The 27,999-nt window shown below is 51.1% G+C and overlaps 1 protein-coding gene across 1 annotated transcript in view; it reads right to left on the bottom strand.

Annotated features, from left to right (window-relative positions):
* Positions 1–3,946: 3,946 nt before the first annotated feature.
* Positions 3,947–27,999, bottom strand: part of Fgf18 (fibroblast growth factor 18) — a 38,348-nt gene continuing 14,295 nt past the window's right edge. Inside the window, exons 3-5 of the mRNA XM_004665000.2 lie at positions 26,858–27,038; positions 14,343–14,449; positions 3,947–5,015 (exon numbers count right to left, since the gene is read on the bottom strand). Of these exons, the coding sequence (XP_004665057.1) occupies positions 4,749–5,015; positions 14,343–14,449; positions 26,858–27,038 (555 nt within the window). The 3' untranslated portion in view covers positions 3,947–4,748. The remainder of the gene's footprint in view (positions 5,016–14,342; positions 14,450–26,857; positions 27,039–27,999) is intronic.

The following is a 27,999-nucleotide window of genomic DNA, read 5'->3' as shown; positions in this document are numbered from 1 at the left end:
TTCCAGCACTCGGGAGGTAGAGGTAGGAGGATTGCCCTGAGTTTGAGGCCACCTTGAGACTCCATAGTGAATTCCAGGTCAGACTGGGCTAGAGTGAGACCCTACCTTGAAACCCCCCCCCAAAAAAAAACTGGATCATGGAAGATACTGCCCCTAGAATGGATATGATCTCCCTAAGACCACAAAGTGGGGCAATGTGGCCGAGACAAACATACCAGGGGCTCTAGCTCCTCGTCCAGTGAGTGAGAAAAGAGGCATCTGGCGCCTGGGCACACGTGGCCTTTATCTGTTTGTCCATCTGGTGAGATGGGAGACCATGGACATCAATGTGGCCTCAAGTAAGTGACCCCACCTTTCTGAGCCTGCTTTATAAAGTAGGGCAAGCAATGCCCACCCTGGAGGCTGGGAGAGATCTAATAGGATGGTGTTTGGCTGTGATTTGGGGGGGTTCTTTGTGCAGCTGGACTGGGGAAGTCCTTTCTTAAAAAAAAATGTGGCACTGAGGAAATGGCTTAGCAGTTAAGGCACTTGCCTGCAAAGCCTAGGGACCCTGGTTCGGTCCCCTAGGACCTGTGTAAGCCAGATGCACAAGGGGGTGCATGTGTCTGGAGTTCGTTTGTAGTCAGTGGAGGTCCTGGCATACCCATTCTCTCTATATATATATCTGCCTCTTCCTCTCTCTCTCTTAAGTAAATAAATAATTTTTTAATTAGGTATTTATTTGCAAACAGAGAGATAGGAGAGAAATAGAGAGAGGGAGGGAAAAAGAAAGCGAGAGAGAATGGGCATGCCAGGGCCTTTAGCCACTGTAAATAAATTCCAGATCCCTGCGCCCCTTTGTATGTCTGGCTTTACGTGGGTACTAGGGAAGGGAACGCAGTTGTTAGGCTTTGCAGCAAGTGCCTTTACAGCTAAACCATCTCTCCAGCCCATGGGGAAGTCCTTCCCTACCTGCTTTCTGGAGTAGGTGTCCCTAAGAAGATATAACTCATGATGGGGAACTTTTCCACCAGCCCACCCTGGCTATCATTTACACAGTTCCCACAGCTCAGGAAATGAACGCTACCTAGAGAAGAAGGAGCCAGACCAGCATCTACCCATGTTTTCCCGTGGCTGGGACTCTAAAGATGCATGACAAGGAACTGACCACAGACCACGAGCTCCTGGGATGGAGCAGAGGCACGGCCTCAGGAGCAGGAAATGACTTGGGGCCCAAGGGCAAAGCCAATTCTGGGTGCTAGGCTGAGGCAGAGTTGGTAGGAGCCCAGAGGCTGGTGTCTAGCATCCTTCTCTTTAAGACAGAAGACCCGTGTCTCACTGCAAACAGAAACTCAAGCCTGGACAGAAGAGATGGCTCACTGGTTAAAGGCACTTGCTTGCAAAGCCTGTTGGTCCAGTACTCGATTCACCAGTAGCCACGTAAATCCAGACGCACAAAATGGCCCATGGGTCTGGAGTTCATTTGGGGTGGCAGGAGGACCTAGTGTGTCCGTACTCTTTCTCTCTCTCAAAATAATTAAAAAATAAACACAAAACTGGACATGATGGTGCATGCTTTTAATCCCAGTGTTCAGGAGGTGGAGGTACGAGGATTGCTGTGAGTTCGAGACCAGCCTGAAAATACATAGTGACTTCCAGGTCAGCCTGGGCTATAGCAAGACTATAGCTCCAGAAAAAAAAAGGGTTCGGGGGTGTGACAGAGAGATGGTTTAGTAGTTAAGGTGCTTGCCTACAAAGCCAAGGGGCTGAGGTGCAATTCTCCAGGACCCACTTAAGCCAGATGCACAAAGTGGCACATGCACCTGGAGTTCATTTGCAATGGATGGAGTCCCTGGCGTGCCCATTCTTTCTCTCTCTCTGCCTCTCTCTCAAATAAATTAAAAATATATTTTAAAAAGAAGCACAAGAAGCTATAGAGATAACTTCATGGTTAAGGCACTTGCTCATAAAGCCTAACGACCTGAGTTCAATTCCCCAGCATGCACGTAAAGCCAGATGCACAAAGTAATGCATGCATCAGGAGTTCATTTTCAGTGGCTGCAGGCCCTGGCACACCCATTCCTTCTTCTCTCTCTGTCTCTCTACCAGGCGTGGTGGTGCATGCCTTTAATCCCAGTACTGAGGCTGAGATCGGAGGATCACTGTGAGTTCGCCCTACCTAGTGAATTCCAGGTCAGCTTGAGCTAGAGCAAGACCCTACCTCAAGCACAAGCCAGAGTCTAGCCACCCCCAGCTAGTCCCCAGCCCCTTTAACTCTGCCTGGCCCACTGGCCTCCTTATTCTACCGCAGTCCTCCAGCCTTCATACCCTCTCTCCCCTTTGCTAGGAATTCCCTTTCCCTGTGTACATGAGTCTTCTCCCCTTCAAGCCTGTCCAAATACCCCCCCCCATCCAGAGGCAACCTCCGCCCACCCTGTCTGAAATGGCAGCCCTGCTCCCTCTCCTTATTTTTCGTAAGGTTCTCCACTACTAACGTCCTATTTTATGCCTACTTGGTCCTGTCAATCTCCCCAGTGGGAAGCAAGAAGAGACCTGCTCAGCTCACTGCTCCCACAAGCCTCTGGGACAGCAGTGTCTGACAAGAGTGAACTTAATACTTGTCCACTGGACTTCTGGCCCCACAGACTTTTGGCTGCAGTTGCTGGGGGGAGAAAAAGCCATCCCATTGAGGTTGCATGCAGTAGCAGAAAAAGCTCCTCAAGGAATGACAGCCTCAACATTTAAGTGTTATGGTTTGGACAAGGGTTCCTCAAAAGTCTATCTTAAGTTTGGTCCTCAGAGTAGAGCTACTGGTAAGAGATAGGGCCTTGCGAGCAGTCTTGAGGTCACTAAGGGCGTGTGTCCTTGCAGGTGACTCGGTGCTATTCCTTTCTTTCCCTCTTTCCCTTCCTGGCCATGAGGAAGCACCTACCACGGGCTTTTCCCAACAGGGTATGGCCTCATCACAGCTTCCAAACAGATGGAGCCAGTATGTATGTCATGGAGCAGGGCCTCCAAAACCATGAGCCAAAAGAACCTTTTGTTCCTCTTCATAAGCTGGTTTTCTTGAGTATCTGTTATGGTACTGGATAACCAACGTGCAAGGGTTTATCACCAAGGGTCTCACTGTGAGGTCTCGGGCAAGTTGACAGTCATTCTGGTCCTCAGTGTGTCTGCCTGTCAGACACAGAGGTGGAGGTCCTTTTCTGTCTCACGTGGCATTGTTGAGGGATACCTAGGTGGTGGGACTAGGAAGGCACCTGGGAGGACAAAACACACCAGAGGGACGTACTAAGGGGCATCTGCTGCAACACTGGGGAGTCTAGGATTTGGATACGAGCTTCCTTTTCTTATTCAGTGACCTTGCTCAGAAGACACCCCTGCTTCTATCAGGCTGAATACAGGGAATGCATAGATGTCTCAATCAGGTCTATAATAACCTCCATGACTTTTGTGGTTGTTTTTTTGGTCTGTTCTGTACTTTGATGAATTTCCCAGTGTGTAGCAGAATGCCTGGCATTTATTTACAAGTGGTTAATGAATCAATGTTGAATGGATAAACCCATAAAATGAATCTGAATTACTAAGCGCAGGTCCCTGTGGGCTTGGATGCTCCCTCCTCCCAGCCCCTGCCACATGCTATGAGACTCTGAGAGGGATTGTGTAATGCATGTGAAGAAATGATTTAGTCAATCATTAAATCAGTGACACCGGAGAATGTGATCTCTTTGAAGCAAAGATTTTCATCTGCTCTAAGGCTGTCTGCTCAGTACCTTAGAGCTATGTCTGGTGCAGACAGAGCAATGAATAAAGGAACGTGTGAGTAAGTGAATGAATGAATGAATGAGCAAGACCCCAGCCCCGGTGCAGAGACTACAGGTCAAGAGTAAGGAAACACAGTCCACCATGCCAGAGCCTCGTCCCCCAGCCATCACTCACCTCACAGGTTTTTAAATAATTTGTGGATTGTTTTTAATTGTTGAGGCAGTAATACCTGGTTCATGAAACTGCAATATACAGAGAGGTGAAATAAATAGCTTATATATATAATATATATAATATAGCTGACTTTAAAATATTCCCTTATCATTGGTGTACTAGGTCACGTGGGTCATGGACGGTCCATAGCAGCATCCTCCAGAACTGCGAGCAAGGCAGGGTCACCATGATTGGACGAGGCGTCTGTCGTCAGAAGGTCGTTCGGGGCGCGGAGAATTCTCAGGAGCACGCCTTCTTCCCTGCGCGGTGTCGCGGGGCAGCTTGCAGTGGACAATAAATAAATGACTGCAAACCAGAGAGCGATTTTTGTTGGAGTCTGGGGCAGGGCGAGGGGATGGGAAGTGGGGGCGTTTGTTGAGAGGAGGGGGTGTTACTTTCTCTTTGCTTTTTGTTTTTGTCTTAGTTTTTTGTTGTTGTTGTTGTTGCTTTCAGAACCTTTGGGAAAAGGACTTTGGTTTCTCGCAGGGTCGGTTTCCTCATTCAAGTCCTCCTCTGGGAACAAGTTTTGAGTCGTCACCCCTGGAGAGAGGCAAGCACCTGTGGGTGGGTGACAGTCCCCCTCGTTTGAGTCTTTTCGTTGTGGGGGTTCGAGTCAACAATGAGATCCTATTGTCCCTTCCCACAAGAGTTTAGGTTCAGTTTTTGTCTTCTTTTAAACACAATGTACAAAAATAGAGCTTCTTCCTTATTTTTTTCATGTAAAAATAATCCTCTGGTGCAGTTCTCTGGGAGTGAGTGAGGCTGGTCACCTTTCGGGGACAGCGGGCGGCCTAGCCAGGATGTGTGGGGCGGATCCGCCTGGAGCGCTTGGTCACTGTGGTGTATTTGAAGGGCTTCTGCAGCTCCGCCTGTCCCTTGGGGTAGCGCTTCATGAAGTGCACATCCTGCTGGTTCTCCCTGGTCTTGGGGCCCTTACGGGGTCGCCCCTTCTTGGTGAAGCCCACGTACCAGCCTGAGTATTTGGCCGACATCAGAGCTGTGTAATTGTTTTCCAGAACCTTCTCAATGAATACACACTCCTTGCTGGTGCCATCAGGCTACAGGGGAGGGTCAAGAAAGAAAGAAAGAAAAAAATAATAAAAAGCCAAGTCAATAATCCCTGTTGAGTTCACAACCGCAAACTTACAACCATGGTAACCATGGTGATAGATGCAGGGCTGCAATTGGGCTGGGCTCCCAGCCTCCCCAGCACAGGCAAGAGGGGGGCTACCGCCATAGGGCAGGGAAGGGGCTATGAGAAAGCACCAGGGTATATGGGGCTGCAGATGAGATCTAGGGGGACTCTGGGAGAAGGCATGTGCGTGGGGTGAGCAGCCATGGGAAGGGGGATGGTGGAGGCCGAGGAGTCTGGTCAGACATGGAGGGTGAGGGAGTGTGTGTGTTGAGGGGTTGGGGGGAATGCTAAAACCCGACTTTACAAGAAACCGTACCCATGGGCCCAGAAGAAAGTTCAGCCAGCAGTCTTTGTCGGGATGGAATGATAAAGGGAGTAGCAGATGGAAGGGCACAGCCTGAGGCAAGTGGCCATGGTTGGGACAGCTCTGCAGAAAGGGTCTACTCCAAGGGGTTCTGCTTCCAGACACATGGGGTAGACTTTTGTTACAGGCCCGGTGGACAGCGGAGTCCCACTGTCACTCAGGAGTTCCCAGCTCTCCTCCTGCATAGACAGGCGCTCCATCTCCACTTCCTACTTAAACAAGAGACCCAGCTCTAGCCAAACACTATCTATCCCGAGATTGGCTCACAGGTGAGCGTATGACCCAAGCCCACCAATCCGGGTGCGTCTTGAGACCCTGTAAGTAAATTCAATCTTTAATACCATCAAGTGGGGTGCGGGAGTAGTTTAAACTTGAGGCGTCTGTCTGTAAGGCTGCAGTGGGGCAGTCATTTTACCACCACAGAGGGAAACACTGCCTGACGGTAATGCCATCACCCAGCAAGCAAAGTCATAGCCAAGCAGAAGAAAATGAGAGAAACACCCAGGCCCCGGTCACATCATCTGGGCCCTGGATCCAGCTGCATCTGCAGTTCAAGTTACATCACTGTGGCGTGGGCCAATAATGCCTCGTTTCCTTGAAACCAGTCGATGTTGTGTTCTATCATTTGCAACAGAAAATGAATCCTGACAGATTTGAACAGAATCTGACGTTAAATCTGCTGCTCAACCCCTGCGTGAGACCGTGAAACTACGCTCAGTGTAGGATGTGGCACATTGTAACACTTGGTATGAAGTAGGCTGGGGGCCGCCAAAAATAAGAGACGTAGCATGGCCGCGTTCCAAAGGCTATGATGTTGGTGCTGGGGTCTCAGGCTCCCAAGCAGATGTGCTAGGCACGCAGGGCAGGAAGTGCTGGACTCGGACTTGGACTCCAGCGCTTCCCGTGTGACCTCAAGCTGGCCAATTCCTCCCTCCAAATTTCAGATTCCTCACCGGGCAAAATGGGAACAAAGACTTCTGGGTCAGAGACACAACACGGTGCTTATATTCGAGTCTGGTGCATGGGAGGAACTCTCCAGCTCACTTCTGAGGGGCAGGTGACTCTGATGGGGCTGGCCTGCCTCTGAGAGTCTGCCCTGGTGTCACGAAGTGGTGGGGAGGCAGGGCTTGCAGGCTCCCCTTGGAGCAGCCACATTGCTCAGTGAGAAACAGTGGGAAACACACAAGAGTTGGAAGGCCTGAATTAGCAGCATTAGTTTCCAACTGACATCTCCAAATTTAGGCCGGGCCCACTCCTCGTTCCGGATGGCCGCCTGGCCAAGTTGGAAGCCCAGAGGTCTGGCTGTGTGTGGAGACTGAGGTGTGGGTTCCAGCCTTTTGTTTGAAGTGGAAAACTGGCTGGAGTTTCCAGAAAAATTCACCTTTAAGCAGAGGGCAAGCCTGGGCCCTGCAGACAGAGTGCTGAACTCTGCAGAACAGGCGGGCAGGGTAAGAAAATACTTCCTGGGCATGCTATCTTTCAAGAACACTGCAGAGCAGACAGGGGACAGCTTGGGATGGGCATAGTGGTGAGAGACTATTGTGAAGGAAGGCAGAGAATGTATACAAGGTAGGTTGAGTGGAGAGTGGTCTCTGGGCACTGGGTTTCCCATAGAAAGTTCTAGAAACAGCCTGTCCATCCTGAGCCCAAACTTTTCTTTCTTTCTTTCTTTCTTTCTTTCTTTCTTTCTTTCTTTCTTTCTTTCTTTCTTTCTTTCTTTCTATCTATCTTTCCCTGTCAAAGCAACCTGAACAAACCATCCTGTTTCTTCATCTAAGAAAAATTGCTTGCATCCTTCAAGACAGCCCTATAACTGCCTCCTATGAGAAGCCTTCCCTGACCACCAGCTCTCTCTTCCTAGGCAATTCCCCCACTCACTTCAAAACCGCATTTGGGCTGGGAGTGGTGGCGTGCGCCTTTAATCCCAGCACTCGGGAGGCAGATATAGGAGGATGGCCATGAGTTTGAGGCCACCCTGAGACTCCACAGTGAATTCCAGGTCAGCCTGGAATCAAATGCATCAAGCTTTACTAGGTTTATATACTCTATCTTTATGAAGTCCCTTAACACCCATCCCCCTCCACACATCCCTTGTACACTCTGCCTCCTGAATCCTTGGCAAATGCCTCACAGATGTCTCTCCAGGAGGACACAGTTTGAGGAAACAGAGCAAGGTGAGTACTGGAGATCTCCACTGGTCCACTTAGACTCCCTCCGCATTCATTCAGCATCTATTGATTGCTGACCTCAGGCCAGACACTCCACATCCACCGTGTCACTTCATCCTCTGAAATCACCGAGATGGACGCTACTTGGAGGAAAGTAACCGCTCAGACAGGAAAAGGAGCTTGTCCAAGGTCTTGGGGCTCAACCAAGTCCTCAGTGGGATTTGAAATTGCCCAGTGCTGCAGTGCATTTATCTCCTGTCCGATTCCAAAGAAGTCCATAGGGAGGCAGAATAGGGGCTGCCCACCAGAGCCCCTCAACTCCCCCAGAGCTTCAGAGCCACCACGGCACGGAGTGAGACGGTGACGCACCATGGTCTAGCACAGGGTCTGGAGGGCTCCATGCGTGTCTACGTTTACTTCAGAGGGGTAGGGAGCTAGACTTTATTCGGGACTTTTCCAGCACTCCAGGGCACAGGGGGCCTAGTAGGAACTATAGCAGTGAGGCCCGTGGTGATCATAAATTCTCTACCATGGACTTAGGCCCTAGAGGATGATAAGAGCTTAACAGAGGCTGCACCTGAAGTTGACCTTTGCTTCTGATTTTGACCCCCTCTGGGACCCTGATGAGTCACATACAGGGACTCAAACAACACCTGTGGGCTGGAGAGATAGCTAAGTGGTTAAAGGTACTTGCTTGCAAAGCCTGATGGCCTGGGTTCCATTCCCCAGTACCCACATAAAACCAGACACACGAAAGTGGCACATACGTCTGGGGTTCATTTGCAGAGGCACAAGGACCTGGCACACCCAATCTCTCTGTAGACTTCTCTCTCTCTCTCTCCCTCTCAAATAAAATAAATCAGTAAATGAACAAATATTCCTCACCCAGGGAATTCTGACTCGGCTGAGGCAAGTGGGAAGTGTCACTGTTGAGAGAATTGGAGACCCTCCTGCTCCGGAACTTCGGGGGCTTAGCAGAATTCAGTCTCCTCTCCGCCACTCCCACCTCCCATCCTCTTACTTGCAAACTGGAGCCCCAGTCCTTCTATTTGATCCGAATCCTGGTGACATCATCATCTGGCTGCTGTATCATGCCTTACCTAACACCGGAAATACCCCCCTAGACTTTTGTGGCTATATAAGCCAAAAGTTTCCCTTTCTGCTGAAAGCATTTTGAGTTGAATTTCAGTTACTTACAACTAAAATGGTCTAAACAAAGACGGGCCGGAGGACAGGGAGCCCTCACCATGGAAGACTTGAAGGTGGGAGCAGATGAGGAAAATCTGACCTGAGGGTCTCCAGAGAGGGGAGATGTCGAACACATGGCATGAGAACATTCAACTACACTTTTTTTTTAAATGTATATTTTACTTTGTATTTACTTATTTATTTGAGACAGAGAGGCAGAGAGACAGAAGAGGCAGATAGAGAATGGGCATGCCAGGGCCTCCTAGCCACTGCAAATAAACTCCAGGCACATGTGCCACCATGTGCATTAGCATTACGTGGGTAGTGGGGAATCGAACCTGGGTCCTTTGGCCTTGCCAGCAAGTGCTTTAACTGCTAAGCTATCTTTCCAGTCATCTACCACTCTTTAAGAATATGCTGAAGGGAGCCGGGTATGGTGGCGCATGTCTTTAATCCCAGCACTCAGGAGGCGGAGGTAGGAGGATCGCCGTGAGTTCAAGGCCACCCTGAGACTCCATAATGAATTCCAGGTCAGCCTGGGCTAGAGTGAGACCCTACCTCAAAAAACCAAAAAAAAAAAAAAAAAAAAAGAATATGCTGAAGGGGCTGGAGAGATGGCTTAGTGGTTAAGCGCTTGCCTGTGAAGCCTAAGGACCCCGGTTCGTGGCTCGATTCCCTAGGACCCACGTTAGCCAGATGCACAAGGGGGCGCACGCGTCTGGAGTTCGTTTGCAGTGGTTGGAGGCCCTGGCACGACCATTCTCTCTCTCTATCTGCCTCTTTCTCTATCTGTTGCTTGCAAATAAATAAATAAAAATTTAAAACAAACAAACAAACAAACAAAAAAAGAATATGCTGAAAAGTCGGGCATGGTGGTGCATGCCTTTAATCCCAGCACTCGGGAGGCAGAGGTAGAAGGATCACCGTGAGTTCCACCCTGAGACTCCATAATGAATTCCAGGTCAGTCTGGGCCAGAGTGAGACCCTCCCTCAAAAAAAAAAAAAAAAAAAAAAAAAAGAATATGCTGCCTTGGGCTGGAGAGATGGCTTAGTGGTTAAGTGCTTGCCTGTGAAGCCTAAGGACCCAGGTTCGAGGCTCGATTCCCCAGGACCCACGTTAGCCAGATGCACAAGGGGGCGCACGTGTCTGGGGTTTGTTTGCAGTGGCTGGAGGCCCTGGTGCACCCATTCTCTCTCTCTGCCTCGTTCTCTCTCTCTCTCTCTCTCTCACTGTCAAACAAATAAATAAAAATAAAACAAAAAAGTTTAAAAAATAAAAAGAATATGCTGCCTCCTAGACAGGTAGTTGTTGGTTCAGAGGAGTGGCCAGGAGCTAGGTGCCACCCAAGCACACAGGACTACAGATACAGCTTGGAATATGGTGGGCAGCATGGCTAGAGTGGCTACGAGCAAGGGCAGAGCATCTGAACAGCTGTACCCAGGGCTCAACGTGGCCTGCTCTAGGCAGAGATGTACAGGTCGGCACCCAGATCCACAGAAAAAGGCAAGGAAGCTGTAAAGCAGAGGTCCTACAGGTGCAGGAGTGACATCATGGTCTGGCTCAGTGGACATAATGCTTGTCTAACGTGTACAATGTCATGGGTTCAAACCCTAGTACCAATAAAGCAGCTGTGGTGCATTCTTCCAGGCACAAAGTGGCCATGGTATTCATGACCTCAGAGTGGTTGAGGGTTACGACCACAAGACCTGCGTAATAGGAGGGAGGAAACTAGAAGAGAGACAAGTTAGAAAGAAGGAATTTAGGGGGCTGGAGAAATGTCTTAGCAGTTAAGGCACAAGATTGCAAAGTCTAAGGACCCAGGTTCAATTCTCCAGGTCCCATGTAAGCCAGATGCACATGGTGTGCATGCGTCTGGAGTTTGTTTGCAGTGGCTAGAGGCCCTGGTGCGTTCATTCTCAGTCTCTCTCTCCCTTTCTGTCTCTAATAAATAAAATAAATCTTTTTTTAAAAAAAAAAAAAAGAGGGAATTTAGTGGAGGGAGGATTCAGGAAGGGAAAGGGAGGGCGGTGGGAGGGGATTACAATCAAGGCATATTGCCTATATGTACAAAAGCTGTCAATGAAAAGTTCAAAAGGTTACCGTAGGGGGCGTGGTGGCACAAGCCTTTAATCCCAGCACTCGGGAGGCAGAGGTAGGAGGATCGCCATGAGTTTGTGGCCACCTAGAATAAGATCCTATCTCAACAAAAACAAACAAACAAACAAACAAACAAATAAATAAATAGATTGCTGGAGAGATGGCTCAGAAGTTAGAAGAGCTTGTTTGCGAAGTCTGGTAGTCTGGGTTCAATCCCCTAGTACCCATATAAAGTGGCACCCGCATCTGGAGTTTGTAGTGGCCGGAGGCCTTGGTGTACCCATACATGCTCTCTCTCTCTCTCTCTCTCTCTTACACACACATGCTTGGTGGCCGCAGCAAGATAGACCAGGTGTCTGGAGTTCATTTATAGTGGCTAGAGGCCCTGAGGCTCCCATTCTCTCTCTGACTCTGTGTGTCTCTCTCCCTCATTAAATGAATAAATAATTTAAATATTTTTTTTAAATTGAAAATTTAAAAAAAAAGCTGTTTCAGTGGTGCACACCTGTAATCCTAGCACTTAGGAGCCCTCAGCACTATAGGAAGTTTGAGGCCCACATGGGCTGGACAGCCTGTCTAGAAGCAGAAATATAAAATGAGAGTAGGAAGAAGGAAGAGGAGGAGAAATGACGGTGACGTGGCTAGAAAGCAAAAAGCACTGACACTCAGCAGGGGCTACTTCAATGCCAGCATTAGTCCTGCTTTACAGATAAGGGCCCGGAGGCTGAGTGGGGGGTCAGGGAGCCTGTCTCCCGTAACTACCTGCTACCAGGCATCGTTCCGGTTGCAGCTGAATCCGCGTCAGAAAAGCAAGAGCCATACTCTGGCTTCGTTTCGTTCCCCTGCCACTCTGACCCTCTGAGAGCTCCCAGGCTGGAAGGGAATGCAGACATGAGGACATGTAAGGACATCCAGGTGAGCAGAGAGGCTGAGGAAGGACAGTGGGCCAACTTAGGAGCCAGGGAAGTCTAGATAGGTGAGCCAGGAAGAAGGGCAGGGACGCGTCCAGGTCGCATCTGAGTGAAGTCTGCACCCACGGAATGGGTGTGGGCAGGTCCTTGTGTCTGGGGCATGGGCACAGCTCAAGTTGGGAGGCATGAAGGTGGGCTGAGCGTGGAGGGGCGGAGCCGAGCTCTATGCTGGACTGGTAGAGGAGGGGGCGTAGATTGGTTGGGGGCTTGAGGCTGCAAAGCAGGTAGTGAGAATTAGAAATCAGAAGCCAGACCAAGCCTGGAAAGACAGAAAGGAGGGAACCCCAGAACCTAGCCTGAGAGGGCAGGGAGGAGAGCTTTATTTCTATCTTGAGCTGATGGGTGAGCTGGCTAGGCCAGGCCCAGGACAGGTGGATTGGGGACCACCAAGCCCGTGGATCCAGAAGAAAGGAGGTGGCCGGAAGGGGTGTGCAGGCAGGAAGATGGGGAAGGAGGGAGCAGAGGCGGCAGCAGGGGGCCAGGCCTGCCTCACTGTGCCTTGAGCCTTGAGCCAGCTGAACCGTCACCAATATTAATGACGGGAGAGAGGGCGAGGGGGCAGGAAATCGGAGCCGGCTCCTGTGGAAAGGGTGACTCAGCCGGCGGCGGCGGCGGTGGCAGGGGGGCGCGGCCCCAGGACCGGGGTCAAGGATGCTAGGAACCACCACCCATGGGTGCTGCGGTCACCAAGCACCGGGCACCGGCAAGGTGCCACAGCCCCTCCCCGAGGGATGAGAAGGAAAAACTGAGCCTCAAACTCCAAAGCAGGTTGGCCTGGGAGGAGGCCCAGGCGGGCAGCAGAACAAAGCGCCTGACAAAAGCGGGGCTGGGCTGTGGCTGTAGGAAATGGCTGGCCGGGGACAGGACTAGCCAGGCCAGGGGGACCCGGCGCCCCAGCCGCTACACCGACCCCCTTGCCGGCCAGCTCACCACGGCGGAAAGTGAATCACTAATTGAAACCACTCCTCGTGTTCTTCAGATTACTATTATTTTGCAGCTCTGGTTGGTATGGGCGTGTGGCTGGAATCTTTTCCTTCCAAACTTTGAATCCCTTCTAGCTCTACTGTAGGACCTAGGACAAGTGCCCGGAGACAGAGCCAAGCCTCGGCTTTGCCATCTGTGAAATGGTACCGATTTACCAGGATTATTTGGAAGTATGTTTGCCCAGTGCAGGGAAGCATACATAGGTACTCAATTAAAGGACACCATTGTCATTGGTTGGCTCAGGTCCCTGGCATGTATAGTTTGGGGTGGGGACGGAGGGGAAAGAGCTAGGTGGTGTTCAAGAATTCAAAAACAGGGCTGGGGAAATGGCTCAGCGATTAAAGGCACTTGTTTGCAAAGCCTGCTGGTCATGGTTCAATTCCCCAGTATCCACATAAAGCCAATGTTCAAAGTGGCACATACATCAGAAGTGTGTTGCAGCAGTAAGGGACCCTGGTACACCCATGTGCATGTGTTTTCTCTCTCTCAAACTTAAGAAAATTATAAGAATTTAAAAATGCCTTCAACAAGCCGGGCGTGGTGGCACACGCCTCTAATCCCAGCACTCGGGAGGCAGAGGTAGGGGGATCGCCATGAGTTTGAGGCTACCCTGAGACTCCATAGTGAATTCCAGGTCAGCCTGGGCTAGAGTGAGACCCTACCTTGGGGGGAAAAAAAAAGCCTTCAAGAAGACAGACCATCTCCCCTTACCCCAATAAAGTACCATGAACCAGATACCCCCTTCAGGGCCTTGTCCCTAACCAGAAGCCCACCTCCTCCTCCACCTGACCAGGCAGACCCCACCCTCACTTATACAAGTTCAATAGTGGGGGCAAGAGCACAGTGAACGTGACTTCACCAGAGAGCCACCATGGGCGACATCTTCCTTTTGAAGCTTAGGACCGACAAGCATGTGACCGTGACCGTTACAAATGAGCAAACCTCCTGGGAGCGTCTGAGCCCTACGGGGTCCACCCCACCCCCACCCTAATGTGTTGCATGCAGTGCTCCCCCCACCCCAGCCCCGCGCCTGTTCCTAAGTAATAAAATCTTCCTGAAAGGCTCGAGCTGTGAGCCCCCCCCCCCCCCCGAGGTGAGCTGCTGTGTCGCATGGTGCTGACAGCAGCCGTAGCCTTCGAGCCGCCAACCCCGGTTCCTAGACATCAGGGTTTCCCAGAGCCCCAGGAAGGTTCTCTTACCAGGGAGCAAATCTGAACTCCACTCCCTGACCCCCTCCAGAAAAGCCCAGGGCCCCATGGGCACCGATACCTCAACCAGGCCACTTGCAGGCACTAAAACGAAGAAGCGGGCAACGGGTCGAAATGACAGCAGAGACTGATCTCTCTTACCCAGGTACACACATGCTCACTGGGCCCACTTTACAGATGCTACCCACAGGACCCTGGAAAAACTCTTCCAGCTCCTTGGAGCTGCCACAGGGGCCCCTAAGTTCCCAGATTTCCAGACCATCACTCACCTTCCCCACGAGTTTGCCTTTTCGGTTCATACACAGGTAGAACTCCGTCTCCTTGCCCTTGATCCGGACTTGACTCCCGAAGGTATCTGTCTCCACTAGGAGCTGAGCTTCGAAAGGCAGAAGGAGAACAAGACACACTTTTTAAACAGGGGCAGTGCTATATAGTCTGAAGACCCGGCGATATGGTCCCCGACCCCCTGCCAGGTCCCTCACTTCTCCAAAATCAGGCAAGGCAAGGGGGAGTTCTCCTAGCAGGAACCCATGGGAGCAGCCTGGCCCTGGGTAGGGAGAGAGATAAAGCTGCCAGGACCTCTTGGGACCAAGTCTGATGGGAGTTCTGTTCCTTGTGGCTACATACCGGTTGTGCCCTTCCCCTTTACCACCCCCATTGCCAGCCCTTCAACTCCAATCCCATCCCCAAAGCAGGGCCAATAGCAGTACAAAGATCCCGAAGAAGTCACAGTCTCTAGACCAAAAGAACAGACTCACAGGTGCATGCGCATGTGTGTAGACACACAGACACACACACGCCCTTCCAAAAGGTAGGTCTGATATCCCATCCCCCAGGGCAAACATCTGGAGCAGCTGCCAGTAGCTCTGACCACCCGAGGCAGCAAGAAACAGTAGAGCTGTGAGAGCCAAGGAGAGGGGGCCATGCACAGGATCTTCCACTTGCCCCGACGGAGGCTCCCAAAACTGGAGGGTGGAAAGTCAAAAGTCCAGAAGTCCAATCAGGACCCAATTTTCTCTCACCTAGCACTGGTGCCCTAGGCTAGCCACACCCAAGCCTCACAGTGCACCCCCCACACATTGGATATAACCAGAGGTAGCCCCCCAAACCCTGACAGAACAAATACATTCAGGACTCTCCTTCTCCCTTTGCCAGTCTGTATTTACCCCCAGTACAGTACAGTACAACGTGACTTGGGTTGAGCTCTCTCTCTTCCTCTCTTTCTTCTATCTTGGGCTCCTGTCCCATTCTGTTACCACTTCCCCACCCCCACGGCTTTCTTTAGTTGGGACCCTTCTGCCGGAGTATCTTGCTCCCTCCCGTCACTCTCCGCTCCCAGCACCTGCCCCTCCCTCAAGTCACGAAAGTTTAATTTCAGTGACAAGGGACTTGGTTCTTCATAACAAAAAATCATAGCCCCAAATTCCTGAGTGCAGTATCCTTGGAGCCACAAGGAGTGTACCTCAGTGCCCCTAAAATACACTAGGTATGATTTTAATAAAAAACATTTACAAATATAGGCCCTTGTGCCCTGCTGTGAAAATTGAAACCATCTGGAACTCAAGATCTCTATAATTAATCCAGCCCTCCTTTGACACCACTACTAATTAAAATATGATATCCACCTTTCCAAGGGGAAAAAAAAGAATTTACATAAAATTTAAAGATCTAACAAGAATTTTGTAATTCTGGAAGCAAGGGGAGGCACATTCTTCTCTCCACCTCCCCCCATCCCCAGTAAACATTGAGTCAGGAATACGGGCAAGTTCGGAGGGAGGGACAGGTAGGGTTTGAGCCCTTGATCCTCCCTGTCAACCACTCACTCAAGCCTCTTAGCATCTCCAGGACCCACTTTATCATCTCCTCAAAATCTTAGGCCTCCCATGGTTGGGTTATGGTTGGGGGCCCAGACAGTTCCAGCAGCTTGTAAGGGGGCAGCGGGTACATGGGGAAGGTGAACGATTTGGTGCGTGCAAACAGGGACTCGAACTCACACCTCCACTTCTCTTCTGCCTAGCCTTGGGCCACAGCGGCTTTACCTGCGAAATGAAGCGATGAGCTGGAGAGATGGCTCAGCGGTTGAAGGTGCTTTTGCAAAGCCTGATGACCTAGGTTTCATTCCCCAGTATCCACGTAAAGCCAGAGGCACCAAGTGATGCCCACATCTGGAGTTCATTTGCAGTGGCAAGAGGCCTAGAACGCCATCCCCCCCTTCTCAGTAAATTTTATATATATATATAAATGAAATTGCCTCCCCAGGCCCTAACCTCTGCTCTGAGCATGCTCAGCCTCCTCTAGAAAGGCAGCCCACATCAGGAAGGACATCTGGGTCTGAGTGTGCCTAGGATGGAGACTCAGAAGTCTCTTTCTTTCTTTCTTTCTTTGTTTTTTTGTTTCTTTCTTTCTCTCTTCTTTTGTTCCTGGCTGTGTACCTTGAGCCCCATGTGTGTGATGACACCCCTCTCTGAGCCTCAGTTTCCTCCCCAGGGCAAGGTGACGTAGCTCAGCCCTGTTCTTCCTGGAGCAGTAGTCTGGTCTAATAGAGGGACGGAGAGAGGAGACTGCAGAAATACGAGGGCGCTGGGGCCGGGGCCCAAGTGCAGGGCGAGATTGCTCGTGCGCCTCCTCCCGGCTTCAGTCTGCTCTCTCTGTGCACAGGAGCCAGCACAAGTCCCCCCATCTGTACGAAGTAGGGGGGTCTTTGTCTTCATGTTTTAGGGTAGGCAAGCGAAGTGTCCGCCAGCAGCCCACAAGAGGCCCGACGGCAGGACACGGCCTCTCTCTGCGGAAGCCCACCAGCTCTGAATACAAACCTCACCGCTCAGTGAGCTGGGACCCTGACCCTCCTGGAGCTGTCCAAGGGGCCTGGGGCTGGGGCTTTAAAGCGACTCCAGCCTCCACAGGCCGGCTCCAGCTCATCCCTCACCTCAGCCTAAGGAAGGTCTAAGGAAGGTCTGTGCCGGACTTGCCAGGAGTCTGCTCTTCCCTCCCACCCGGACCGCAGCAGAGTGCTACACGGTGACCTAGACGCCACTCGGTGCATGACATAATGAGCAGGAGCCAGTCCAGAATTATGTAAAGTCTTTGGGGAGTAATAGCAGGAGAGAGAAAGAGAGAGAGAGAGAGACTCCACCCAAGCTAGCTTTCCTCCAGAGCCCCACATGCTTCCCAAGACCCAAGCCCCCAAAATGCAACCCTAGGGGCCCAGAAACCTTGTCTTTGCTCAGTTCTGCTCTGGGTAATTCAACTAGCTGGTGGAGGCAAGGGTGGCATTATTTCATTCCTGTCTGGCTTAGACAGCAGGCAGCCTCCTCTGCCACTTTTACCCTCAGGGGTCTTCCCTCCACACATCAGCCAGAGGAGTCCTTTAAAAGTATCGATTTAGAGCTGGACATGGTGGCGCACGCCTTTAATCCCAGCACTCGGGGAGGCAGAGGTAGGAGGATCGCCATGAGTTTGAGGCCACCCTGAGACTACATAGTGAGTTCCAGGTCAGCCTGGCCTAGAGTGAGACCCTTACCTTAGGAAACAAAAAATAAATAAATAAATAAAAGTGGCTCAGAGAGGGGTGTCATCACACACATGGGGCTCAAGGTACACAGCCACGAATAAATAAATAAATAAATAAAAGTGTCGATTTAGGGCCGGGGAGATGGCTCAGCGGTTAAAAACACTTGCTTGCAAAATCTGGGTTCAATTTCCCAGTATCCATGTCAAGCCACATGCACAAAGTGGTGCATGTGCCTGGAGTTCAGCCAGAGATCCTGGTATGACCATCCTCCTGTTCCCTCTCTTTCTCTCTCTCTCCAATAAATAAATTAAAAAAGGGGGGGGGGCAGACGGATGACTTAGTGTTTAAGGCTCTTGCCTGCCTTAGGACCAGGTTTGATTCCTCAGTACCTGCATAAAGCTAGATGCACAAAGGGGAAAGTGGGGGGGGGGGAGAGGGAGGGAATAACTATGGGATTTTTTTTTTTATAATCATGGAAAGTGCTAATAAAATTTTTTTTAAAAAAAGCTAGATGCATAAGGTGGCACACACATCTAGAGTTTGTTTACAGTAACTAGAGGCCCTGAGGCATCCATTCTCTCTCTCTCTCTCTCTCTCTCTCTCTCTCTCTCCCCCCCCCCCACCCCCGTCTCTCAAGTAAAAATAAATAAATATGGCCGGGCGTGGTGGCACACATCTCTAATCCCAGCACGTGGGAGGCAGAGGTGGGAGGATTGTCATGAGTTTGAGACCACCCTGAGACTCCATAGTAAATTCCAGGTCAGACTGATCTAAAGTGAGACTCTACCCCGGAGAACCAAACAAAATAAATAAAAATAAACAAGTAAATAAATAGATAAATGAAAGAAATACAGGAAAACCCCCCCAAACTCGTAAGCTACTTAGAAGAAAAGTCAGATTCTTCCCTGGGATCTGTGTCATTTGGCTTCTACGGTCTCTTCCCCTTGCCCAGCCTCCCTCATGGCCCCAGTCACTCTGGTGTTCTTCATCTAACACAACAAGCAAGCACACACCTGCCCCAAGGCCTGTCCACTTTCTATTCCCACTACCTGCAAGTTGCTTTCCATAGTGGCATTTCATCTCCAAGGGGGCTATATATCACCTCCTTAGAGAGGCCTTCCATGACCACAGTCTGATATGAACACCACCTTCCCCAGCCCAGAACGCCCCGATTCCCTGTGCCATATTCCTCAGCACCCTGGACTTGTGTTTAACACTTATTGGTGTCACAGTTTCAATCTGCTAAGTCCCTGGAAGGCTCATATGTGGCAGGGCTGATTGCCAGCCTATAGTAGTATTGGGAGGTGGTAAAGCCTTTAAGACTCTTAGTGGAGGAAGTTAGGCCACTTGCAATGCACCCTTGAAGGCCCGTCTCGTTGCTTCCCAGCCACCATGAGGTGAGCAGCCTCCTTCTTCACGCACTCTCCATCATGACGTGTTGCCTCACCACAGGCCTCCAAGTAATTACCAAAACGGAGCCAAAATAAACCTTTCTTCTTTTTAACTTGATCGCCTCAGGCATTTTGTTATCATCGGAATAGTGAGCTAACACCACATAAGCATCATCTGGTTACTATTCACTATGACTTCCAGTACCCAGCCCAGGCCTCCATGACAGTAAACGATCATGAAGCATGTTTCAGTGAGTGCATGGACAGCCTTGTGTTACAGGCACGACTAACACTACTCAAGAGCTAAAGGGAAGTTCAGGAAGGTGAAGGGACATGTCCCAGGGCACCCAGCTAGTGACAGCAGGGCACAGGTTTGAAGCAGCTTCTGATTCTACAGTCAATGCCCTTCACCACTCTCCTCCCTCCTGTGGCTCATGCCCCTGCCCCTTGCTAGTTTCCTACCCACCTAGTCCCAGCCTCACGATCAATAATAATAGTAATACCGATACAATCATCCCCTTACTGTGTTATACAGGGAGCCTGGGACCAGGGCTAGATGACCTCTAAGCCCATCTAGAAAAATCAGGACGGCACACTTAGGTTGAGTTTATGACAAGCTGGGCCCTGCTCCCACTCCCCACTCCTGCCCACACGCACCATCTCATTGAACCCTCACACCAAGATCAGTACCACTGCCACCCTCCCCCCCATCTTACAGGTGGAAAAACTGAGTCTGAAGAGCACAAGCAATGGAGTTAAAAGTTAAACCCAGGCCCCAGAGTCTTGGCCTAGTCACTCCGCCCCTCCCTTCCCCAGCTCAGTCCCTTTCCCCGGTGAGTGAGCGCTGGATTGGGCAGTGGGGCTCGTCTCTCTGTCCTTGACCGGACAGGACAGTGAGCGAACATGCCCACAGAGCAAAAGGATGAGGCTCATCCCTCCCTCGTCTCCACTTGCAAATGACCTTAAGGGAGGAGGGGTCCTTAAGTCACCCTAACAAAGACACCTTCAGTTGACACTGGGAGATGGGGAAGCCCCGGAGAGTATCCAGGGCTGGGCTTGCAGCCAGAGAGGAAATGAGGGTTTCTTTGAGAGGGGAAGGAGCTCCCAAAAGCCTCTGGTTTCCACCTCCACAGAGAAAGGCAAGAAATAGGTGGGAGGCAGTTCTTTGTGATACACACCTCGATTCACAGCACTGGGGAGGCTGAGTCAGGAAGATCACGTGTTCAAAGCCAGCCTAGACTGTATAGAAAGAATCTCGTTTCAAACAAACAAAAATGGCAATAATAGCTGGTCGGGCTACCAACGATGATACAAGGCCACTACTTACAGTCTCTGGGTTTAAAGGTTGGGAAAGAAAGAGGCAGCAGACCTAGAGAGAGGAAATTGAGTCACAGAGATACTGTCCTACTGAGAGGCAGCCCAAAGACCAAAGCAGAGAACAAGCTGGCTCTCCCTGCACCAGGGGAATTCTAAGTCCTGCCCTAGCCCTCGGGAGCTCAGAGCCCACTGGGAGAGTTTGGGCAGAGCCAGCCTACTAGGGCCCTGGTCTTTCTCCAGGCAACATCCAGAGCCAAAGGACCCAGATTCGATTCCCCAAGACCCATATAAGCCAGATGCACAAAGTGGTGCATGCATCTGGAATTTGTTTAATAAAAAAAGAAAGAAAGAAAAAGAGAGAGAGGAAGGAAGTAAAGAAAGGAAAGGAAAGGAAAGGAAAGGAAAGGAAAGGAAAGGAAAGGAAGGAAAGGAAAGGAAAGGAAAGGAAAGGAAAGGAAAGGAAAGGAGAAGAGAAGAGACATCCTTGTCAGCAAGGGTGCTCAGAGGTCAAAGAAAAGAAAAGAAACATCCTTGGCACCAAGGGTGCTCAGAGGTCATGCTGAGCCAGGCATTCCTCCCTCCCTCACCTCTGAAGGGGGGCTAGATAGGGAGAAGGCAGAGGCAGAGGGAGAGATGGAAAGGTACCCTTTCTGGAGCTATTAAACATGGCAAGTGCAGACACATGCACATTATGGCCTTCTTTCCAGGGTGCCCAGTGCCTGCAGTTTCCCTTCTCCAGAAGACCCTAAGGAGCATCAGAGACCATGTGGACTCACCAGAAATGAAGAGCAGGAGAAACAAAATATCAATAGGGCTAGATGGCTTGGCGGCTTATTTGAAAAGCCCCCCAGCCCAAGTTCAATTCCCCAGCACCCACATAAAGACAGCACAAAAAATTCATGTCTGGCATTTGTGTTTGCAGCAGAAAGAAAACCTGACATGTATACACACACACACACACACACAATAAATAAATAAATAATGTTTTACAACATATCTGTAGAATTAATCAGAAGTTGAGCTTGAGAGATGGCTCAGTGGTTAAAGGCACTTGTTTGCAAAGCCTGATGGCCCACATTCAATTCCCCAATACCCACATAAAACCAGATGTACATAATGGTGCATGTGTCTAGAGTTTGTTTGCAATACCAGGAGGTCCTGGCACACTCTACTTTCTCTTTCTCTCCCCCTCTCTCTCTCAAATAAACAATTTTTTAAAAAAAGAATTAATTAGCAGTTATGTTTAGCCAGGTGTGGTAGTGCACACCTTTAATCCCAGCAGTTGGGAGGCAGAGGTAGAAGGATCACTGTGAGTTCAAGGCCACCCTGAGACTATACAGTGCATTTCAGGTCAGCCTGGACTAGAGCAAGGGACCCCACCTGGAAAAAGGTTATGTTTAATGCTGGCTGTGGCTCCAGCACAGCCCTTTTAGATGTGGGATTAATAAGATGTGGGTGTTCCCTGGAGACAGAGGCAATGGGGACAGGAGCTGGGAGACTTGGACTGAAACAGGAAGGCCCCTTCCTAGCTGAGAGAAAGGGCGGGCTGATACTGCATGCTGAGCCTCTTGCCCAGAAGCCCCAGGTGGATGACCTTGTCCCCCCAACTCTCAAGCACATTCGGGAAGTGTCCCTGCACTCAACAGAGAGTGAGAACTAAATATGTTAACAGGATGCCAGACAGTGGGAGAAGCTGGCAAGAGGGACACCTTGGGAAGACGGAGGTGGGACTTCTCCCTAGAGGTCACTTGGAAGAAACAGGCCACGGGAACATCTGGGAGGAGAAGATCCTCTGGCTGAGGGCGTCAGCCACACAGAGGACCTGAGGACGGACCTAGAAGAATCCTGCCTGGTTTAGGAGCAGGAGGAGTGGTCGAGCCTGAGATTGGAGAAGTCTCAGTAGTAGGGCCCTCCCAGGCTTAGAGCTAACTCAAGGACTTGGGTTCTCTTCAAAGGGGCATGAGCCTTTGGAGTGATGGGGTGACATTTTGGGTTGGTAGACAGAGCGTGGACTGTGAAGTCAGACTCAGAGAGTAGGGGGGCCTGTAGGCTCAGCCACACCAAGCAGCCCAAAGAATATTGTTCTTGGATCAAACAGCCTTCCAGCAAGTATCAGGATGAGGAAAATAAGATCAAGAGGATATTCCCCTCCCCCCTCTGTCACCAGCTCAGCAAACAGCCACACAAGGCAGCCCTGGGTTTTGTTTTCCATTGTCCAGACTTGATTTATTCATTCATCTAAGACTCTCTAAAAGGGGACATGCTCTTGACCAGGCTTTGTGCTGGGCAAGACAAAGTCACTGCCTTCCAGGAGTTCACTGGCTTACAAATAGAACCTAGTTGAGATAAGAGCAAACACAGAGGCTCGGGGTCTCCCAACCCAGCGCTCTGCAGAGCAGACCTTGCTCGCACCGGGCCATGTCACCTTGGACCTCTACTTCCACGAATCCACACATGCCCAAGCTGGAGGAAGCCCAAGGAATGGTAACTCCCAACCACCATCAAAAGGGCAGGCATGGGCTGGAGGCATGGCTTAGTGGGTAAAGGTGCTTGCTTGCAAAGCCTGGGTTTCATTCCCAGTAAAGTCAGGTGCACAAAATGGTGCACGCATCTAGGGTTAATTCTGGTGTGCCCATCTCTCTCCCTGTCTCTTTTCCCTTGAAATACATATATGTATATGTAATATTTTTATTTATTTATTTGACAGAGAAAGAGAGAAAGGGAGAGAAAACGGGTGCACCAGGGACTCCAGCCACTGCAAACGAACTCCAGACACATGCACCCCCTTGTGCATCTGGCTAACGTGGGCCCTGGGGAATCAAACCAGGGTCTTTTGGCTTTACAGGCAAATGCCTTAACAGCTAAGTCATCCCTCCAGCCCAAATATATATATATTTTATACCAGGCATGGTGGCGCATGCCTTTAATCCCAGCACTCGAGAGGCAGAGGTAGGAGGATCACCATGAGTTCGAGGCCACCCTGAGACTCTGTAGTGAATTCCAGGTCAGCCTAGGCTAGAGTGAGATCCTACTGCAAAACAACAACCATACATATTCCTCTAAAGAAGAAGAAGAAGAAGAAGAAGAAGAAGCAAGGTAAGAATTGCAGCCCCTAGGGAGGCAGAGGCTGGCTCAAGGGCCCCATCCCCAGGTGGCAGAGGAAGAAACTTGAGTTCAGAGCTCTGCAGGATGCCCAGCCCAGCTCCTGGTTCAGTGCTGCAGAACAGAAGTGACTGGAAGCAGGGTGAGAAGGAAAGAGGCTGATACAATCCCAGTAGACAAGCAGCCCCTCACCGTCCACTCCTTGCCCTTCGGTCTACGAGCTAGGCCCCAGCATGGAAAAGCCCTCATTCCTGGAGCTACCGGCCCTTCAGGACACCCCGCTCACACCCCACCCCCCTCCCTGCCTGCCCCACTAAGGGCTAGGAAAGTCTTGAGAACAACACAGCAGTCCTCTAGCAGGCCACCAAGGTGTGGAGGCCTCACTGCCACCTGTGCAGATTTCACCGAGTGACCCTATGCTGCTGCAAGCCCTGGGCAGGGATCCCGGACCAGGGCCGGTACACCCAGCACGCAGATGCCAGCCCTTTGCTTTGTGTCGTAAGGACTCAGCATTCCAGGAGTTCATGGGGATTCTGCCAGTGCTTGACATCTGCTGCCCTTCGGAGACAGCAGGTGATCAAATGCCACCAAGCTAAGTCTCAGATGGCAGGACCCAGCCCTGAGAAGAGGGAGCAGGTTCCTGACGTGCCCCACGGCCCTGCCCCGAGCAGTGACGCAGATCCCAGGGCAGCCCGTGCCCCGTCCTCCCTCTGTGGCCACATAAATCACTCTCCCAATAATATCTGTATTGATCATCTAGATTGGGAGCCTCCGTTGGCTCTACTGTCACACTTCCTCTCCCAGGGCTCACAGATGGGGTCTCATGGCCACATCTGTGTTTCTAATGGGGCATTTAAATGGGGAACTGGCAGCCTATAAGACACCCTCCCCCCCCCCGGGTGATGAAAGTGGGGGTTGGAGATGTATACAAACGCAGTCGTGAAGAGTTGAAAATTAAGGCCTCGAATCTGTAGAGGTGGAAGAGGAGCCATGACGGACTCGTTCTAGAAACGCCAAATGAGATTCTGAACATGTGAGAAATGCAGCTACTCAGACCTTCCCACCAGCCTATTTGGTTTTTATTTATTTATTTATTTATTTATGAGAGGCAGAGACAGAGAATGGGTGTGTCAGGGCCTCTAGCCACTGCAAACTACTTGCAGAGGCATGTTGCCACCTCGTGCATCTGGCTCACGTGGGTGCTGGGGAATTGAGCCTGGGTGTGTCCTTAGGCTTTGCAAGCAAGCGCCCTAACCGCTAAGCCATCTCTCCAGCTCAACGAGGACATCATGTTCAGATCCCTCCCTGGGTTAATCATATTCACACTGTACAGAAGAGAAACTGGAACAAAAACAAAAGGGCAAAGGAGGGCTGAAGAGATGGCTTAGAAGCTAAGGTACTTGTATTCAAAGCTTAAGGACCCAGGTTCAATTCCCCAGTACCCACCTAAGCCAGTTGCACATGGTGGCATATGTGTCTGGAGTTTATTTGCAGTGGCTAGAGGCCCTGGTGTACCCATTTTCTCTCTCATTCTCTCTCTCTAAAAGAAGAAAGGAAAGGCAAAGGACTTGTGGAAAGTCACACAGCAGGGGCTAGAGAGATGGTTTAGCAGTTAAGGTGTTTGCCTGCAAAGCCAAAGGACCCAGGTTCAATTCCCCAGGACCCATGTTAGCCGGATGCACAAGGGGGCACACACATCTGGAGTTCGTCTGCAGTGGCTAGAGGCCCTAGTGTGCCCATTTATTCTCTCCCTCTTTCTCTGTCAAATAAATAAATAAAAATAAAATATATTTTTTTAAAAGGACAGTCACACAGCAGTCCAGTTCAGGCACTAGAAGCGAGATGACCAGCACCTGCTGGCCACTCCAGGCTCCTCTCCCTCCACAGCCCCTGCCTCCTGTCTCAGGGCATGGACAGATGGCTCAACCAAAGTCTGACCCCCCCCCCCATACTCTCCCAGCCTGGAGGGGCCATCAGAAACTCTGGGAACACCCTAGGAGGGCACCTCCTCCCGCCTGGCCAACCAGCTGCCCCTTCCCTGGCAGCAACTGGACAGCGGATCCCAGGGGAGGCGACCACCTGGGCCTGCGGACTGCCCCACATTGCCCCGTAGCCGGGAATGCCCCTCGAGAGACAGACGCAGGGAGAGGGGATGAGCAGCAGACCCAAGAGCCTTGGAGAAGGGCAACTATGGTCAGAGTGAACAAGGACGGAGGGAGCAGGGAAGGAAGAGCAAAGAAATGGCCCCCCCTAAAAACAGGAAGACGGGGCCAGAATCCCGAAAGAAAGGAGGTTGAAGAAAGGGAATGGAGTGATAAAGACTGACCACGTAGAGAGAAGGAACGGAGGCAGCTGGCGTGGAGGTGCTGGGGCTCAGGGCCTAGCCCCCCTGGCCTGGCCTGGCCCTGCCCCTGCCCAGCCCCCAATGTGGTGCGGCAGCCACACTCGGGGCCTTACCATGAGGTCAGTCTTGCCCTGGGGCTACAAGAAAATAAATGGTGTCCAAGATAAAAGGTCCAAGAAATTATTTGTCTTGTTGTCACGTCCTGATGGCACTGGGCAGGGGCCGGGGAGGCATCATCCCAGATAGGCCTAGGCTGGCAGGCCTAGTGTACACACAGAACTTCACCCCAATCACTGTCTCCCGGGGTGCCAGCAACCCCCTGCCCCCCGGCAGAACCTGGGCCCAAGAAGGCAAGAAAGTGAGCGAGAGGAAAGCAGGAGCTCCCCAGAGAAGGGCAAGGACCAGGAGGCCTCTCCGTAGCCCCAGCTTTTCCTGCCTGGAAATTTTAAGTAAAGAACCTGCATGCTAAGTATTTGCCCAGCTCCTGTCTTGGCCGAATCCCCTCCAAGCTCTGGGGAAGGTGTCTGTACTGCTCACTGCGCAGGGCCTTCATGCACCAGAAGCTGGGGGAGAATGGGAATCCCAGTGTCTCTCCTCTCAGCTTTTGCAGTGGGGTTTTGCAGTGGGGGGGAGGGTGTGAGAGCCCCAAGGCTGTACAGGAGGGCTAAACACAGGGCTCGAGTTGTGACACTCACGTCTCATAGGTGCACAGGCTCAAGACGGGAAAGTGCACATGTGCGCGTTTCTACACACACACACACACACACACACATGCGTGCATGCACCAAACTGACCAAACTGACCCCCACGGCTGCCAGAGGCATGCAGAGAACGGTCCACCCCTCCAGGTGGCATTTGAGCATTCCCACACAACCCTCCAATCCCTCTAATGACACCACGCCATGGGTACTTTTTATTCACATCTTAGTACTCCCAACACGCCTCTCGAGCAGTCATGAACGCATCGCCATCTTACAGATGAGGAAACTGAGGCTCAGAAGGGCTCGGTGCTGTGCCCAATACCACACAGCCCACACAGTGCAGAGCTGGGGTTTGAATGGGCACTGTCCAAGGTCAAGAAGGGGTGTATGTGGGGTGAGGCTGGGGGCTGGCACATACCATACTTGTCCCCATCCTCGCCACGGGCACTGATCCTGCGGCCCAAGACTTGAATGTGCTTGCCGCTGGTCCTGCTGTAGAGCTGGTACAACCGCAGCTGCTTACGACTCACATCGTCCCGAGCGCGAGTCTGGTTCTCCACATGGATGCGGAAGTCCACGTTCTCCTCGGCTGTCAGCACCTAAGCAGCGGGAGGGGAGATGGTGAGCCATCCACATTGCACCTCCACACTGGCTCTGGCCAGACCTCAATGCTTGCTTATACGCCCCTACTTCACAGAAGAGTCACAGAGGGGAGGCTTATTGCCCAAGGTGGTCCAACAGCCTAGGTGTGCTTATCTTACAAACCTTTGGGTCTTTCCACCACAGCCCCACATAAAAGAGAGGTGCTGAAGCCAGGCGTGGAGGCACACGCCTTTAATCCCAGCACTCGGGAGGCAGAGGTAGGAGGATCGCCATGAGTTCGAGGCCACCCTGAGGCTACATAGTGAATTCCAGGTCAGCCTGAGCTAGAGTGAGACCCTACCTCGAAAAACCAAAAAAGAAAAAGAAAAAGAAATATAGGTGGTGGAGAGACAGCTCAGTGGTTAAATTGCTTACCTGCAAAGCCTCAGGACAGGGGTCAGATTCCCCATTACCCATGTAAAGCCAGATGTACAAAGTGGCACATGTACCTGCAGTTCATTTGCAACACCTAGAGGCCCTCGTGCACCCATTCTCTCTCTCTCTCTCTCTCCTTGCAAATAAATAAATAGAATATTAAAACAAAAAAGATGGGCTGGAAAGATGGCTTAGTGGTTAAGGCACTTGCCTGAGAAGCCCAAGTGCCCAAGTTTGACCTACAGTAGCCTTTGTTGGCAGTGGCTGGAGGCCCTGGCACACCCATTCTCTCTCTCTCTGCTTCTTCCTCTCTCTCTCTTCTCTCTCAAATTAATTCTATATATATAAATAGAGAGAGAGAAGAAGGCTAGATGTGGTGGCGCACACCTTTAATCCTAGCACTTGGGAGGCAGAGGTAAGAGGATCACTGTGAGTTCACTGAGACTACATAGTGAGTTCCAGGTCAGCCTGGGCTAGAGCAAGACCCTACCTCGAAAAACCAAAAAAAAAAAAAAAAAGAGTGGGGGAGCTGGAGAGATGGCT

This window comes from Jaculus jaculus, chromosome 6 (assembly GCF_020740685.1).
Source record: "Jaculus jaculus isolate mJacJac1 chromosome 6, mJacJac1.mat.Y.cur, whole genome shotgun sequence".
Lineage (NCBI taxonomy): Eukaryota > Metazoa > Chordata > Mammalia > Rodentia > Dipodidae > Jaculus > Jaculus jaculus.
Note: the sequence above shows the minus strand (reverse complement) of the source record. Positions and strands in the feature narration are given on the sequence as shown.